Consider the following 14,908-nt stretch of genomic DNA (forward strand, 5'->3'; position numbering starts at 1 on the left):
GACAGGCTTACTAATATGATTCCACATTTGGAGAAAAAGAAGAAGATAGGAGGATGTTTAAAGAGATGCGTTTAAAGTAGGAATGAAAAACGTTACAATTAAAGTAGTGATTTTTAACCCACAATTTTCTCTTTGTTGCACATTTAAGAAGACTTGGTGGTGTGTGCAAACATTTGATGCCCAGTGCAGGTTTAGGTTTACTTGCTCAATGCATTGAACATTCCAGGTCTCCCAGTGAACATTTTGTGGTGGGAGCTCGTGAAAAGTCAGTTAAGCTATATTGGGGTTAACCTAGTCTGTTTATGTCACCCATAGATTTCCTCCCTTCTAGATGTATAATTTCCAGCTTTTGCTCTGTGGGCTGTTGAGCAGAGGTTTTACATAAGGAGTGCACTAAGTGATAACTTCCCACAGTTGACCCAGCAGTACATTAAGCTGATCTCCTGTTACAAGGTGGCCTGCACAGTGCTTAAATGAGGGTAGATTGCTCTTGAATTGAGGGGCTGTTTAATATTTAAAGGATGAAACCGAAAGAATGTTCTTGCATTAAGGCTTTTCCTAATGGCTCTTAATCTGTGACTTGACCTCCTGAGTCTCTCTCTTTCAATCTTTAATCAGGAGGCTCTGTTGGGGGAATGTTGGAGAGGGCTTAGAGAAAACTGTGAAGGAAATATTAAATACTGTTTTCTGAATATCAAAACACATCCAGTCTGATGAGATGCTGAAAGCATGTGCTTGTCAAGTGTTGGAAACATGCTCCTGAGATGCCTTGCAGAGTCACACCACATTATGTGGCTGTGAACAGTACCTGCAACTGGCTGCCACTGGAGGCCTTGAAAGTATCTGTGGTGATGAATGAATAATCATCGTAAGACTTTGGGTTTTTTTCCACTAGCACACACAGAAAGAGTAAGAATATATCAAAAAATAAGTATATGTTTAGCCTTTAATTCATTAAGAAATATTTTCAGCTAATTATGCATTTTTCAGCCTGTTAAGGTGGCTTTGTTTTCCATCTGTAGACAGAAGGCAGTTCTTTGGCTGCATGATCTTCCCTTTTCATGCTGTTGCCGGTTGTTATCTGAGGCACTACAATGAGATTTGATTATAGCTGTTGCAGTCGAATGTGCAAATCTGGAGATGGTACTCTTGTTAACTGAAATGTAATGACCATGTCATTTATTTAATTAAAAGCCCACTTCCCCATGCTAGAAATGATTTCCTTAATGTCCTTAAGCTTCAGCCAGCCTTATCTTACAGACCTCACTGTCTTCAGAGAAGATTACATTCAAAGATTAAATTAATCTATAGGAATCGTAAATGGCTGATAGTTACTTATCTTAACCTTAGTTAAATCACTGAGTCCTGTTTAATAGTTGAGAAATACTGCATTCATTGTCTCAATGTTTGTTGCTAATTCCAGTATACAGTGTCCTCAATTCACCAGACAGGTGTCAAGATTCCTCTCCATCAGAACTTGATATTGTTTGCTTGCCAACTGAGTATCAGTGCACATATTTGCTTTCAGAGTCTGCTGTGGAAAAGGTGCCTTTTAGGTGACTGTCTGGTCAGCCTGATGGAACCTGTACATTCAGAGGAAGATTGGAGCATGGTACAAATATGAAAGGGCTTAAATGCTGGTTTTCTCACTTCTCTGTCAGAATGCCAGGTTGGGTGCCAACGCTGCGTGGCACGCCCTGAGAACAATGAGAGCATGTGTCTCAGGTGTATGGGGCCCAGAGACTTGGCACTATGGGACAGATGTGTTCTCCACTGTCCCTCTGGATTCTTTGCCCAAAATGGGGCCTGCAACAGTAAGTATAAGTATGGCATTAGCCTTTATTCAAGGCATGAATGTGATTGTTGTGGAAGTATACTAGTGATAACTGAGTACATCTAATTTATAGCAAACACTTAATAAGCATAATGCTTTATATGCTCCAGTTCATATTTGCAGTGGTGCATCGTGTATAAATTCAGCTGTCTCTCAAATCTAGGCTTAATTACCTCTGGAATGTAACTGAGTGCAAGAGTAGACCCTACCTGGGGCGGTGGGGGGGATTGCTAATGTGTTTTCCCAGCATAAATTATATTGTGTTTGCACAATGCAATAAAGGACCGAAACAGAAACATCCAGTTTCAGACAGTGATGCCACCTTTTTTTCTATCAGTCACAGTAGAATGTTAACTAATGCAGTTTTGATTCATTTGTTTGCATGGCTTGTACTGGATGAAAACATCAGCAAAGCTTTCAAAATATTTTTTTTCCCTCTTTCTACCCATGTTTTAACAAGACAAGAAGATGATAGATGTTTTTGTTAAAGCGGAATTAGATGTCATCTGGAGATTGGCATTAGCACTGGCATTGTGTTCTGTTTATACCAATAAAATATCAGGTGCTACAAGCTGAGCTGGTTTTAAAGTGCCCACATTAAAGTGTACCCTACCTTCTTAACTATCTGTGTCTGAGAGTTAAGGTAGAAGAGTTCATTTTCTTTCTCGAATTCTGGGATTGCATTCTAAAACATTGGAAATAACAAAATGATGGTCTTAATATTGACAGAAATGATTGTTTCACTTTTATAGACTTTAGTCAGCTAACAATGCCCTTGGGGAATGTAAATTCCTTTTATAGACGTGTCCATATTTCCGAGTAATGTAATGCCGTAGTTCAACTTTGTTTTCCAAGAATGCCATTGGTCCTGTGAGAGCTGCAGTGATGAGGAACCCTTCTCCTGCACTTCTTGTCCTGTGCCTTTGTTCCTTTCACTTGGTGGCCTGTGTGTCTCTCAGTGTCTTATTGGACACTACCCAAACGAGAAACGAGTGTGTCAAGGTAAATGCTTTACTTACTGTTTGCCAGAATCTCATCCCCATAAAAGATAAACAAGGGGCTAAATGAAAAAAATGTACCAGCATTATCTTTATAGTTTTAAATCAAAATTTAGGAAAACCATAAATAAGGATCCATATTTCCAGGAGTATGATGAATTGTCATTGAAAATAATTAGTTTGTCGTTGTCGTTACATGTCATTTTTGTGGCAGCATGCGCCTGTGCCTGACGAAGTCTTGTTTTCCCTGCTTGTGATAAAGCCGCACAAGTCAGCACTACTTCAAGCTCACCACCTACACCTACAACAGTAGCATCCTTCGTGCTGCCCCAGCCATTTATTTCAGTCATGGTGTCAAATATTTTAGATGGCTCAATAAAGTCTAGCCTTTTATCTAGAGTATTACCAGTGAACTCACATACAGTGCTGGAGATACAGTGACAAATACTGTGTACTATGTTGTTATCATGTGTATATCTCAGCTTGACAGCTTAAGTAGCTGTTACCCTGGTTTGGTCAAAACCCCTAGACAGAAGAGTGGAGTAGCAGTATAGAGGGTTATACATAATTGGTAATATAATTATGTAGTAAATGTAATTATTCAAATGGCTATTGCCAGGAAAGTTATGTTTAATAATGAAATATGAACACATTGCTGAATGTGTTTGAAAAATGAACACTGACAATAGTTATTTTACTTCTCCTCAGTAGTTTTCTTGCTTATCTTCTTTTTTGGGAGAAACACATTTAGTAATATGTGATCAGTTTGGAAGCAGAAATTACTGTGGCACCCACTGAGCGTAATGCACAGTAGACTTTATTACGATAACACAGGGTTCCTGCTTGGGAACCTGGAGTCTTAACTGCTGTTTCAGCAGGTGTCTTGGCAGTAATTTAAATCACAGTGTTTATCCACTGCAACCAGGCAGGTTACCTGGGGAAACAAGCAGGTAAGTTCAGTTAAGTTCTTATCACCCTCTATATTGCCCTCCGCCATACAGGTAACATCTTGTGGCAGTCTGGACAACAGACTGAGAAACAAGAAAATTGCAGCTTTGATAGGACTATGATGCTTCATGTACTGTTACTATTCATGTACACTTACTAGTAAGGGCAATTCATTAATCTGACATCTGGAAAGTAATTAATTCTTAATCTAGTAGTTCCCATATTTTTGCATCTGTGTATTTTTTTCTGAAAACCAAACTAATTTGAAACCCATAACTAATATAATCAACCTCATCAAACCTTCATACAAAACACAGAATCACTTTCTTCATCTCTGCATAATCTCATAAATGATGCGTATTCACATTGCTGCTGTTTTTCTTTAAATAATATTGAACACTTACCAAACCCCTGATGATCTGCTGTTGATTTCCAGTATTTGTACAGTAAGCTAGTTTTTGTTTTACTGTCTGGAATTTGAACTCATATCCATTCAGCCACTACTAGCCACATGCTAGCAACAGAGGCGATACTGTGAAGGTTTCTTGTATGTTGACAGAAAGCTCTTTTATCAGAAGTAGTGCACATTAAAAAAAATTTTTAAAAAAACAACACATTGGTAACAAAACATAGCCCAAATGATCACTAGAGATGAGTCTCACAATTTCTCCATGTAAAGAAAGGTGCATCATCTCCATGAAATGACCTGCTGCCCAATGCATTCTTGGGATTAAAGGCAGCCTGGAACTCATGCATAATATCAGGGGATTACAATTTGACAGAGATGATCTTGTTGAATAAAATGGAGATTTCCATTCCATATGAAGTTACTATTCCATCTGAAGTTACTCTTAATGCCACGCAAAACTACCTTGCCAACACCGCAGGCTTTTCTTAGACAATCAGTAAAAATGGCTGGAGGAAATAAGGTGTGAAAATGGCTGTCAAGTTCATATGTGGTTGCAGGCGCTGCAGCAATGCACTCTGAGACCATGTTATGCATTATCCTCAATACATTATCAGGGAATGATAAATTGCTTTTGATGTGTTGGCTAAGAATTTACGCCCTTCTGTTCTCAGTATTATCCACTGAGAGGAGATCACGCTTCTTATCTGGGCCATGTTTAATATGTATGATCTTCTAGTACATTGCGCCTGGTGGCAGGAGGCAGCAGGGAGAGATTCGATGTGCAGGTATGACTGTGTGTATATCCTTACTCCTTTCGTCCTTCCTGGCAGAATGTGACTGGAGATGTAGCTCCTGCAGGGGCCCACTACGCACCGACTGTTTGCAGTGCATGGAGGGATACGTCCTCCAGGATGGAGCCTGCAATCATGGCTGTTCTGTGGGGTACTACCAGGATGGAGAGCAATGCCTGAGTAGGTGTAACCTGATCTTGAGTACATGCAGAATACAAGCTGAAAATATTTTTCATGGTTGCCTCCAATGTCTTCTTTGTTTGGGCCACCTATATTTCATTACTGTTGGAAGATCCATAAGCTTTTTCTGAATGACAGTCTTGTGGTTAACAACTTCCGTCCGGGTAAATTATGTCAGTTTGGTCAGTTTAGTTATTTTTCTTTTTGTTTATTTTTTTAGCATATTATGACATTGTGTTGCCCTTGTGTTATTGTTTTACTCCAAAGAGGTGGTAAAGGAACATTCTTGAAGTCCTGGTGCGCTTTAACGTTTAACAGTAAGCCAGTGTGCTGCACAGTGTGTGTGTTGAGTGCACTGTGTTGGGTGTGTCTCTTCTCTTGGCAGGCTGTGATGCACACTGTGTGGTGTGTGAGGGTCCTGGTCTGTGCCTGACCTGTGAGAGGCCCTTAGTCCTGTTTCAGGGCCTGTGTGTTCAGGAGTGTGGGAGGCGTTTCTTCTTGGATACCCCCCGACACCAGTGTACTGGTGCGTTCCTTCTGCCCTGTCAAGATCTTGTTTGTGAAATGGAGGAGACTGACTCCTATACAACATGAATAAATTAATCACAACAATGTGCATGTTTACAATTTACTGCTCAGGGAATATTTTGCCAAATTGTCAAAGCCCCAGTAAGTGGTATTCCTGGAGGTTCACTCAAGTCATGTTGTTAAGATGATTGCAAGACTGCATAATTTTATTCATCTTAAAGCTTTACCACTGCATTGTGCCTCCCTGATTAGAAACTCTCATGATGTAAGCTCTGTATAGTAGAGAGAACCCTCGATGCACTCTCTGAATACTGTGCCTTTGTCCCCAGCCTGTCCTCCTGACTGTGTGGCGTGTGATGATCCTGAAAACTGTACAACATGCAGACAGAACACCTTTCTTAAGGATGGCCTTTGCACCACAGACTGTGGCCATGGCTTCTTTGCCAATGCCAGGAGCAGGACTTGCCAGGGTAAATTACCCACAATCCCAAGTTATCCACTATTTGTTTTCAGAGCGCAGAGTTAAGGGTTTTGAGCCACAGGCCCTGGAGGAAATTTTGCCTCACAAAACATTTTCAAGAGCATGTAGGGTTTTCCTTTTTTAAAGGAATAGTCAGGCAAGTTGGTCCTGGCAGCCAAGTGAGGCTAACTATTTGTTTTCCAGGGAATTGTTACCTACTGACCTTTATGAGAGACCCAAGTCATTTGAAGACTCCGTTATTTTGAATGGTAATACCAAGATAATAATCTTAGTTCATTATGGGTGAGCATGTCCTCTCACTTACCCTGCAGTAAATGCCCACGCCCCCGTGCTGCGCACAAAAGGTCCTCTAGTGGTCAAGATCGGAGGAATCACCCTGCTGGACCTGTCTGTCGTGTCTGCTGAAGACCCGGACAGCAGCAGGGAGGACATGCTTTTCCAGCTGGTGCTCCCCCCCAGCAATGGCATGCTGATGAGACTCACAGACGGGACGGAAACAACTCTGAACAGAGAGGATTCCTTCACCTTTGGGGAACTCAGGAATGGAGCGGTACGCTTCACCCACTCCAAAGAAAAATCTAAGTGAGTTGCATAATTATGGGTCTGGGTGTATTGCTTATGTTCAATTTATGACAGGACTTATTTACAGATTATGTAATGTACTGATCTGCATGTGCAGTGGACTCAAAGAAGCCTCCTGGTAATGTTACACTGCATTATGTTTTATGCTTTATCTTACTTTGAAAACTCTTGGAGTTCATTGTATAAATGAAATTCTTGCTATTGTTCATAATAATAATGATAATAACAATAATAATAAACACATATCTGCTTCACATCACTGTTTCATAGTTCATCAAATTAAGCTACTCCCCTAATTGTCACTGCATGCCTTTTTATGAAAACGGTAATATCACTGAAGTACTTTTAAAGGCAATGTGTGGTATTTGGATGCATGCTGAGTCTAAAATTGAGTTTGGCTAAATTACTGTTCTGCTGAAGAATATCATTTGCTTCAGTATCTCCATTCAAAATAGACAATTAAAAGGTGCCTGTGGGCTTTATCTGAAAAAGATCAGAGGTTTTCCCTGCAATGATCATTAAAATAAAGTATCTGACAGCCTGGAAATTAAAAAAGGTATCTGGTCAAAGTTTATATCTTTTCACCCGTATTTAACTTGGAAATCGTATTGAGATTAAAATGTGTTTTGAAAAAGAGGGATTGTAAATGTTTGAAACAGAAACTCAGGGACCGAAGTGTTAAATAAGTACCAAGGACATGTAAAGTTACTGGCTCTTAGGGTCCAATGCTGATCAATGCTGAGTATGTCCAATGAGTTTTCATTTTATCATGGCACAACCATATGTGCCTTTAAAATAGCAGATGGCTTATGCAAATGCTTTAGCCGCTTTTTTCTGTACTGTTTCCCTTATTTTACCTTTTTAAAAACTTTTTAAAAATTATTTATTAAGTTCAGTCTATTGCATGACTTTGATATATGCAATGTATCACTTTGCCTTTATGTTACGTAAAATATATGTTAGATATTTCATTTTGCGTGTCTTTGGGTTAAAAGCGTATGATCTGGTGAAGCACATTTTGGTGTGGTGTTCTATGGTGGATGTGTGAGAAAGGTTTGCTGATTTTCGTGGTGGTAATTATGACTGACAACCATTGCAAAGCCTTATGTCCATTCCGCTGAATTGGCACTACTCCTCTACTGCACCAAAGGTGCTAGCGCTCAGTTCAGAGGGAATTATCTAAGTCTCAGCAAAGACAAGCCGCTGGAGCTGGAAGGCTGCGGTATCTCTTCATTATTGATTAAAAGTGTAGTTTCTTAAAAAAGGTGCTTCATTAGGCTGTGGTTAATTGAGATGCGCTCTGCTGCTGTTGCAGGAGTGGTCAGTTGATCCTTCGAGCGGCGGATTCACAGCTGTTCTCTCCGCGGGTGACCATTAACATCCAGGCCGTGTCCCTGCAGGTAATCTGTATGCCAGGCCCTTTCCCAGTCCCATTCAGGAGTGCAGCCTGACAAGCAGATAAGGGCAGCCAGTTTTCATCAGTTCTCCAGACAGTGGCGAAGCAGACTGCTTGTGAGGTCATGTCGTCTGTGGTAACCACAAAACCCCCACCCCAGAGCCACCAGAAAGCTCTTTAATGGGGAAGGGGGGGTGGGTGGGGGGGGGGGTGGGGAGGTTGTGGTGTGCTGTGTCCACAGTGGATGCAGAGCCTGTTGGGGATAGGTGGGCGGAATCCATCACCCGCAGTAGATTTAGTGAGACATCATCGTTATCTGGGCCAGACACAGTTAACAATGTGGAACTGAGTGGAATGAAGGCAAGCATATAAAGCATTTACATGGTGCTGTGCTCCTGTCATACTCCCTGCACTAGTAGCAGGGTACACCCCCTCCAGTCATCTGGCCATGCCACTGACCTTGGCAGTTTTATATAGGAAACGTATGAGTGCTTGTGTTTCTCTTGTATCTCTCCAAGAACACCAATTCCTTTAATGCAGCAATAAACTGCATTTTATTTTAGACAATATACCAAACCTTTTTTCTACTCTGTATACAGAAAATTGTGCATTTAAATCTCAGATTATCTGCCACCTCTGTGCTTTAGTTATCTACTTCCCTGGCAAGTGGAAGGGAGTCTGAGCAGTGACACCGCTGAATGAATTAGGCACAGAACAGAGGCTAGGATTCAGGGCGAAAAGTGACTTAGTAAAAAGCCTATATTAATTGAGTCCAACACAAAGTGAAGCACAAAACAGAAGCCTTCTCATCTTCTCAGGTACAATGTAGTATTTTTGGGGTTGAGACTTGGGAGAGTGATTTTTACATCTCATCAGAGATGATGATTTTAAAGATATAAAAGTGCTCTTTATTTGCAGGGCCGTGTTCAATCCATGCACAATACGCCCCTTCTTTGTTCTCATTTTGACCAAAATATCTGATAGATATTATCAATTGGCAACCTTTATGCTACCAACCACCCTCACATGTTTTGTACTGGAAGAAAATAAAACTATTCGCTACTACCAAGGAAGGGAGTACTCTATGGTTGGATAGCATCTAGCCTGCAGTTGCCTCCAGGAGGGGAGCCTGCTGTTGGACTGTGAAGGGCTCTGTTTCAGGTGAGAGATGCAGCCCGAGTTTCAGTAAGGCTGGCAGCAGTCACCTCCCACAGGGCACATTTTGGTGCAGATCAGGCACAATTCAAGCCTTTTCCCTGATGAACATGAGAAATCTGCCACACTCAATCTCTGGTACAGAGGGAAACTTTTGCAAATCAGGTCTGCTAGCTGAGGGCCTTGAAATGAAGGACGTCTTGGCTAAGCCTGGCTTAATTGCCTCCCAGCAGTGAGAGAATATGCACCGCTGTCAGAATACAGAGGAAACACAGGAGAGGACTCTGGGTCATTAACTCACTGGCTGTCCTAATTTATAGTACATGTTCATAAAGGATGAGTAAAACTGTTTTATCTTAGTCCTGTTTGCCGTAAGCCCAATGCTATGTGACCATACATAGGCATAGCTGGAGGTCCACTGCTTTTCCTTTTTACAGTAGAAAGGATGTCAGTATCAATGTAAAGCAGAGAGTAGGAGGTGATAAAATATCTCACTGAGTACAAACATGGTGAGACAGGTAGATGGGGAAATGCAGTGCTCTGTTTGCACCTACATGTAGCAGGATGAGGGACACTCTTCCTTCTCTGCTATACAGCCTCCATATGTCTTGAGAAACCAGCCCTTGGTGGTCACCAGAGGGGACGCGGTGGTCATCACACAATCAGAGCTGTGGATTGAGGATGATGACAACCCCCAGGACGTGGTGGTCAGGGTTCTGGACCCGCCCCAGAAGGGCGACCTGAGGCATATCCACAATAAACAGTTGCTGCGGAAGTTTGGGCTTCAGGAGTTGGTGCGGGAGCAGCTGCAGTACGTCCACGATGGCTCCAGCCACACCCACGACAGGGCCTTGCTACTGGTCAGCGACGGATATGGCTACCAGTGCCTGCTCTTTCGCATCAACGTGATGCAGAAGGTAGGCAGATCTGATTCGCGATCCAAAGTGGAGGGGTGCGCTCTCTCTGTCATTTACAAATTCAGCAAGGTCTCCTTCTTGCAGACAGCCCATGAGATTGCCTGCAATACGTTTTGCCTCATAACACCTTCAAGCAGTGGAATGAAACTGCTAGATCTCATTTACCTTGCCATGAAGCTAACTTGCTGTGACGGATGGTTGGCATACAGCCGTGGAAGCTTCCTCTTAATTACCACCTTTCCTCAAGTGCAGACGGAGAGGGACCAAAGCACGGACAGCCCCACTGGAGCAGATGTCTAGACAGATAGCAGCAGTTTATTGGGCCAGCTCCTGTCTTGAATCCACATGTTGTCTTTTCTGCATGAAACTCCTCTCTCAAATAACAGCAATTTATCAAATTAGTGCTCCATTTCTAATTGCCTCTTTTAACCATAACACAGACCCCCACTGCTATTGGGTTTAACTGGGTGCTGGAATATCCACCATGCTGGATGTCAGTTTTTCTTTGTGATAAAGAGGGTCAGCTTTTTAAAGTTTTACAGATCAATATCTGGAGTGAGCCTCTGTTAGAGTCCCTCACATACACAGACGGCTGTGTGTGGTGCAGAATTTACAGTGGTTACTCAGCACACAGTCAGTTTTTCAGTTCCGAAGTTGAAAGGGCGCCTTTTTCAGCTCCTGTCTCTGGTGACAGGGCTTTAAGGGTGAGCTGTATGCTAACTGCAAGGTTTAATGATGTAGCCATCGATTTTTCTCCTTCCCAGTGAGCAAAGCACTCTCTCAGTCCTGGAAAACATTGTGGTCATCATTGTAGTCCCCACAGCGAAAGGCCCTGGATTTCAATTAGTCTCTGCGTTTAATCTTAGCACATTTTCAGCTTTTCAGAAATCCTTTCATTCCTTGTCAACTATTATTAAGCCAACATTTAGACAGGCCTTCTTGCTGAGTGGCCCATTTGCTTATATTTGAACATTGATTTGTAAAGAGAATACCTATTTTAAATGTCTGCTCTGGCAGGTCCTCCTATTTGATTGAATTTCACCCCATAAATCAGTTTTGCATATAAAGGCCTTTATTCTTTCAAACAAGAGCTCATTGATAACGGAAGCTACTGTAATGAGTGAGTTTCAGAGGCAGGGTTGAATATAATATGCTAAGTGAATTCATGTCAGTGAATTAATGCATTTTTGTTTGGTCAGGATTATTTTTCTTTGCTATTTTTACTGACATAGATGTTTTGTCTTGAATGTACTTGCTGGTTTTCACACTCCAGAGTAGTTTAGTCTCACTTCAGCAGATGCATACAGAAGATCAGGTAATACATATTCTCTTGATGCATGTTTCTATGGTAATAAGCCTGTGGGACTTATTCATGTGACACAAAGCAAGTTGAGTTTATCCATTTCAGATCCTGTCATTTTCTCCCCATGCACCTGTTAGTCCTTGAGAGTCCATCTCTGTGGTATACATTTTCTCGGTGTGTCCTGAATTGAGGAGGGCAGCAACTGATGTAATATGAATAGACATCATGCTGAAACATCTGTGAAACCTATAGTGAAGGTGAGAAGGGGTGAGTTTCGCTTTTCGGGTGGCTTCATTCCACTGGGATCAAAAAGGCTAAGACAATTTATTTTATCCAATTTGTGGATGGCTGTTTTGAGGCAGCCCTTGAGCCTGTGTTGTGATGAAAAAGAGCCCATGCTGTGTGCTCTGTGCTGAAATGTACTCACCTCTTTTTCTGCAGCTGGACTACACTCCTCACCTACTGTCTTTCTCCACTGCTTGGGTGAAAGAGGGAAGGATGGTGCAGATCAGTCAAAGACACCTCTGGGCAGTGTGCAGAGACTCCAGCCAATCCCAGATCCTCTACACTATTGTCACCTCCCAGGAAAACCCCAAGTATGGTACATACTGCACCTATACAATATTATTCTTGCATTCTCATTTGGTTAGACTTATAAACCAGATTTGCTTGTCTGCAGCTTCCTGACTTAAAACATATAAGCAATTTTTTTTGTGATTGTAAAAACAAAAGCAGACTCAAATTTCAGGAAAAAAAACCCAATATTGCAGAAAAGAACCCATGGTAAACAGGTAGGTGTTATGGTATAAATTAATCCTGTGCCCACACAGGTAAAGTTGTCCTGCTGGTGCCCATGCCAGCTGAAAAGCTCACAGAAGAGTGGCAGAGGCTGGCGGATGGACGAGTGGCAAGGCCAGCCAAGTCGTTCACTCAGCAGAACATCAGTGAGGGCACCGTGTGGTACCAGCACTCTGGCATCGGGCCAGAGAGAGACACCTTCCAGTTCCAGGTGAGGGTAAAGTGGAAAGCCACTGACCACAACCTCTGGGGTCTCTGAAGAAATAAATGTATGTACCAATCTTCTTTGCATCAAGCCATTAAAAATGATATTTCCATGCCAATTCTCAATTCATGGCATGATACTGCTGCTTTATGGATTGTTTGGCATTTATTTCCAGGGCCAATTAAATAATTTTGAAAAATGTTGATGATGTTGTTTAAGATTCTTTTAAATAAAAATAAAAGGATGTGGTTGTTATGGGTCTGCTTCATCATTGTTGTCAAAAATAATTATAATAAGTGTTTTAGAAACTTCATAGTTTACTAAAATGCCATTTTTTGTCATTGACAATATTTCTTGCAACTATTTTTAATTTATGTTAAAGCAGACAAAATTGGTATCATACCAACAATAGCAACATAACGTACTGGCCATACTGTAAGGAACAGGCAAATCAGTTGCTCCTTCATGAGTGCAAGGAACATGTATTGAAGAGGTTGATATTGTGTTCTAGGTATCGATAGAGGGGTCCCAGGAAATGGTCAGCAATGTGTACACCTTCACAATCAGGGTGCTGCCTCAGTCCCCCATCTTCTCTCAGCTCTCTCCAGACTCCAGCCTGCAAATGACTGTGAGGGGGAAGAAAGACATTTCATTTCTTTTTTCGGTTCAGAATGGAGCTTTACAATATATCTTTGAACATGTGCTGGCACAGTTTAAAATGCTCACTTAAGCAGTTTGCATTCATTTTTTTTGTTGGTGCAGGCACTCAAAGATAATATGACAGGAATACGGCCCTCTACTCTCTCTTTCATCAACAAGGAAGCACCCAATAAATCGATGGTCTATAGCATCACTAGACCTCTTGCACAGGAACAAGGTGAAATGTAGTTCTCTCCCTTATGAAGTTAGTTGGAAGTTGGATGAAACATTCCTTTAAAAAATAATAAATTATAAGTTGCTTAAATAAAAAAGATAATAATAATAATAATAATAATAATAATAATTTCACAATTTCGCAATTTCAAGTAACAGTTTTTAAATTACTCTGGGTATAATCTTTTATCATGTAAACTACCTTTTTACTTTAATCAAAACCTCACTCCGAACGTCTTTAAATCTTGTCATGGACATGCCTTAGGTACCATTGAGCACCTGGACAGACCATACACCCCTGTGGAATCTTTCACGCAAGCTGACATCAATGAGGGCAGGATCTTATACCGGCCTTCATCAGTACCCTCCCACCTTCAAGAGATCTGCCAGTTCTCCTTTGCAGGTGAGCGACTCCCATTATTTGTTTTTTTCCAAGAAGTGTCTTTGTGACAGTGTCTCTGTAAAAAGCGCTGTCCAAATGAAATTGAACTGAATTTAATTGAATGCTGATCGCACAGAGAATTCTCCAATAGCCTATTAGAATTCCTTCTTTGGCTTTCTATCACTTGGCAGTCCTGCGATGGTGCAAACTCCTGCAGTTTCAGTGACCATGTTTTGCTCCTAAGGGTCTACCTGAGATTGTGGTACTTTATGTCCTAGTTATATTACCTCTAAACTCTGGCCAAACTGCATAACCTCAGGTCTACCATGATTATATTTCTGTGCTCTCCACATAACTAATCCTCTTGACTTTGCTTTCCCCTTTTGCCTCACATGTTCAGTGGTGTTATTTATGAGCCTATCTTGGGAAATATGACTTCTCCGCCTTCCACTGTCCACTTTTTAATAGCCCATTCAATAGCACTGAAGGGAGGATGCAGTTATGAATCATGTGATGGAGAGAACATGAATCAAAGCTTTCTTTGCAAGGTTTCATTTCAAAAGTACAAGACAGACAGATTTGTTCCTCTGGAAATCAACTGCCTGGGATTGTAACTTCTGAGTGTTAAGCATTAGTATGCAAGAGATGCGATGCGTCAGTGAGGTGAGAAACACTATTTCGGTTACAGAGCCCTCCTCTCTGCTTTAAGCTGTGTCCCTGAAATAGCCTTCTGTAAGCTCTTGTCATAACTCTCTATTTGCTTCCAATATGGTTATGCAACTTAGTGCAACTTTATCTTTGACCATGTATGGGGATGTTTTCTAATAATATTATAAGCACAGATATTTATTTTCTGGATGCATATCTGTTATCCTTGTAAAGTTCATCCTTTTATGTATGAGTCAATTATTTCTGTGTGTTTCATTTTAAGCAGTTGACTGTTTTTTTCCTTTTCAAAGAACAACCAATTAACTGGTATAGTAACATTATATACATTAGATTTGCTATAGTAACATTATATACATTAGAAATACACATTGTCTACACTTACTGCACTTACATGATTGCATATTTGCTGTTAGCATTTCTCTGATAAAATAACAGGAGATATAAAATGATAAAATCATT

The 14,908-nt window shown here is 41.1% G+C and overlaps 1 protein-coding gene across 5 annotated transcripts in view; it reads left to right on the top strand.

The window, feature by feature from the left end:
* LOC118212173 (extracellular matrix protein FRAS1-like) overlaps positions 1 to 14,908 on the top strand; it is an 81,389-nt gene that overhangs the window by 43,925 nt on the left and 22,556 nt on the right. For all 5 annotated transcript variants that reach the window (XR_004762181.1, XM_035389816.1, XM_035389818.1 and 2 more), the window contains 13 exons: positions 1,662 to 1,814; positions 2,690 to 2,836; positions 5,020 to 5,160; positions 5,546 to 5,686; positions 6,018 to 6,158; positions 6,481 to 6,751; positions 8,067 to 8,151; positions 9,899 to 10,219; positions 11,964 to 12,123; positions 12,353 to 12,531; positions 13,037 to 13,153; positions 13,288 to 13,402; positions 13,664 to 13,801. Coding sequence is in view for 4 of the 5 variants with exons in the window: in XM_035389816.1 (XP_035245707.1) it covers positions 1,662 to 1,814; positions 2,690 to 2,836; positions 5,020 to 5,160; positions 5,546 to 5,686; positions 6,018 to 6,158; positions 6,481 to 6,751; positions 8,067 to 8,151; positions 9,899 to 10,219; positions 11,964 to 12,123; positions 12,353 to 12,531; positions 13,037 to 13,153; positions 13,288 to 13,402; positions 13,664 to 13,801 (2,109 nt within the window). In the remaining variant the exon portion in view is untranslated. The remainder of the gene's footprint in view (positions 1 to 1,661; positions 1,815 to 2,689; positions 2,837 to 5,019; positions 5,161 to 5,545; positions 5,687 to 6,017; positions 6,159 to 6,480; positions 6,752 to 8,066; positions 8,152 to 9,898; positions 10,220 to 11,963; positions 12,124 to 12,352; positions 12,532 to 13,036; positions 13,154 to 13,287; positions 13,403 to 13,663; positions 13,802 to 14,908) is intronic.

This window comes from Anguilla anguilla, chromosome 14, assembly GCF_013347855.1.
Source record: "Anguilla anguilla isolate fAngAng1 chromosome 14, fAngAng1.pri, whole genome shotgun sequence".
Classification (NCBI taxonomy): domain Eukaryota; kingdom Metazoa; phylum Chordata; class Actinopteri; order Anguilliformes; family Anguillidae; genus Anguilla; species Anguilla anguilla.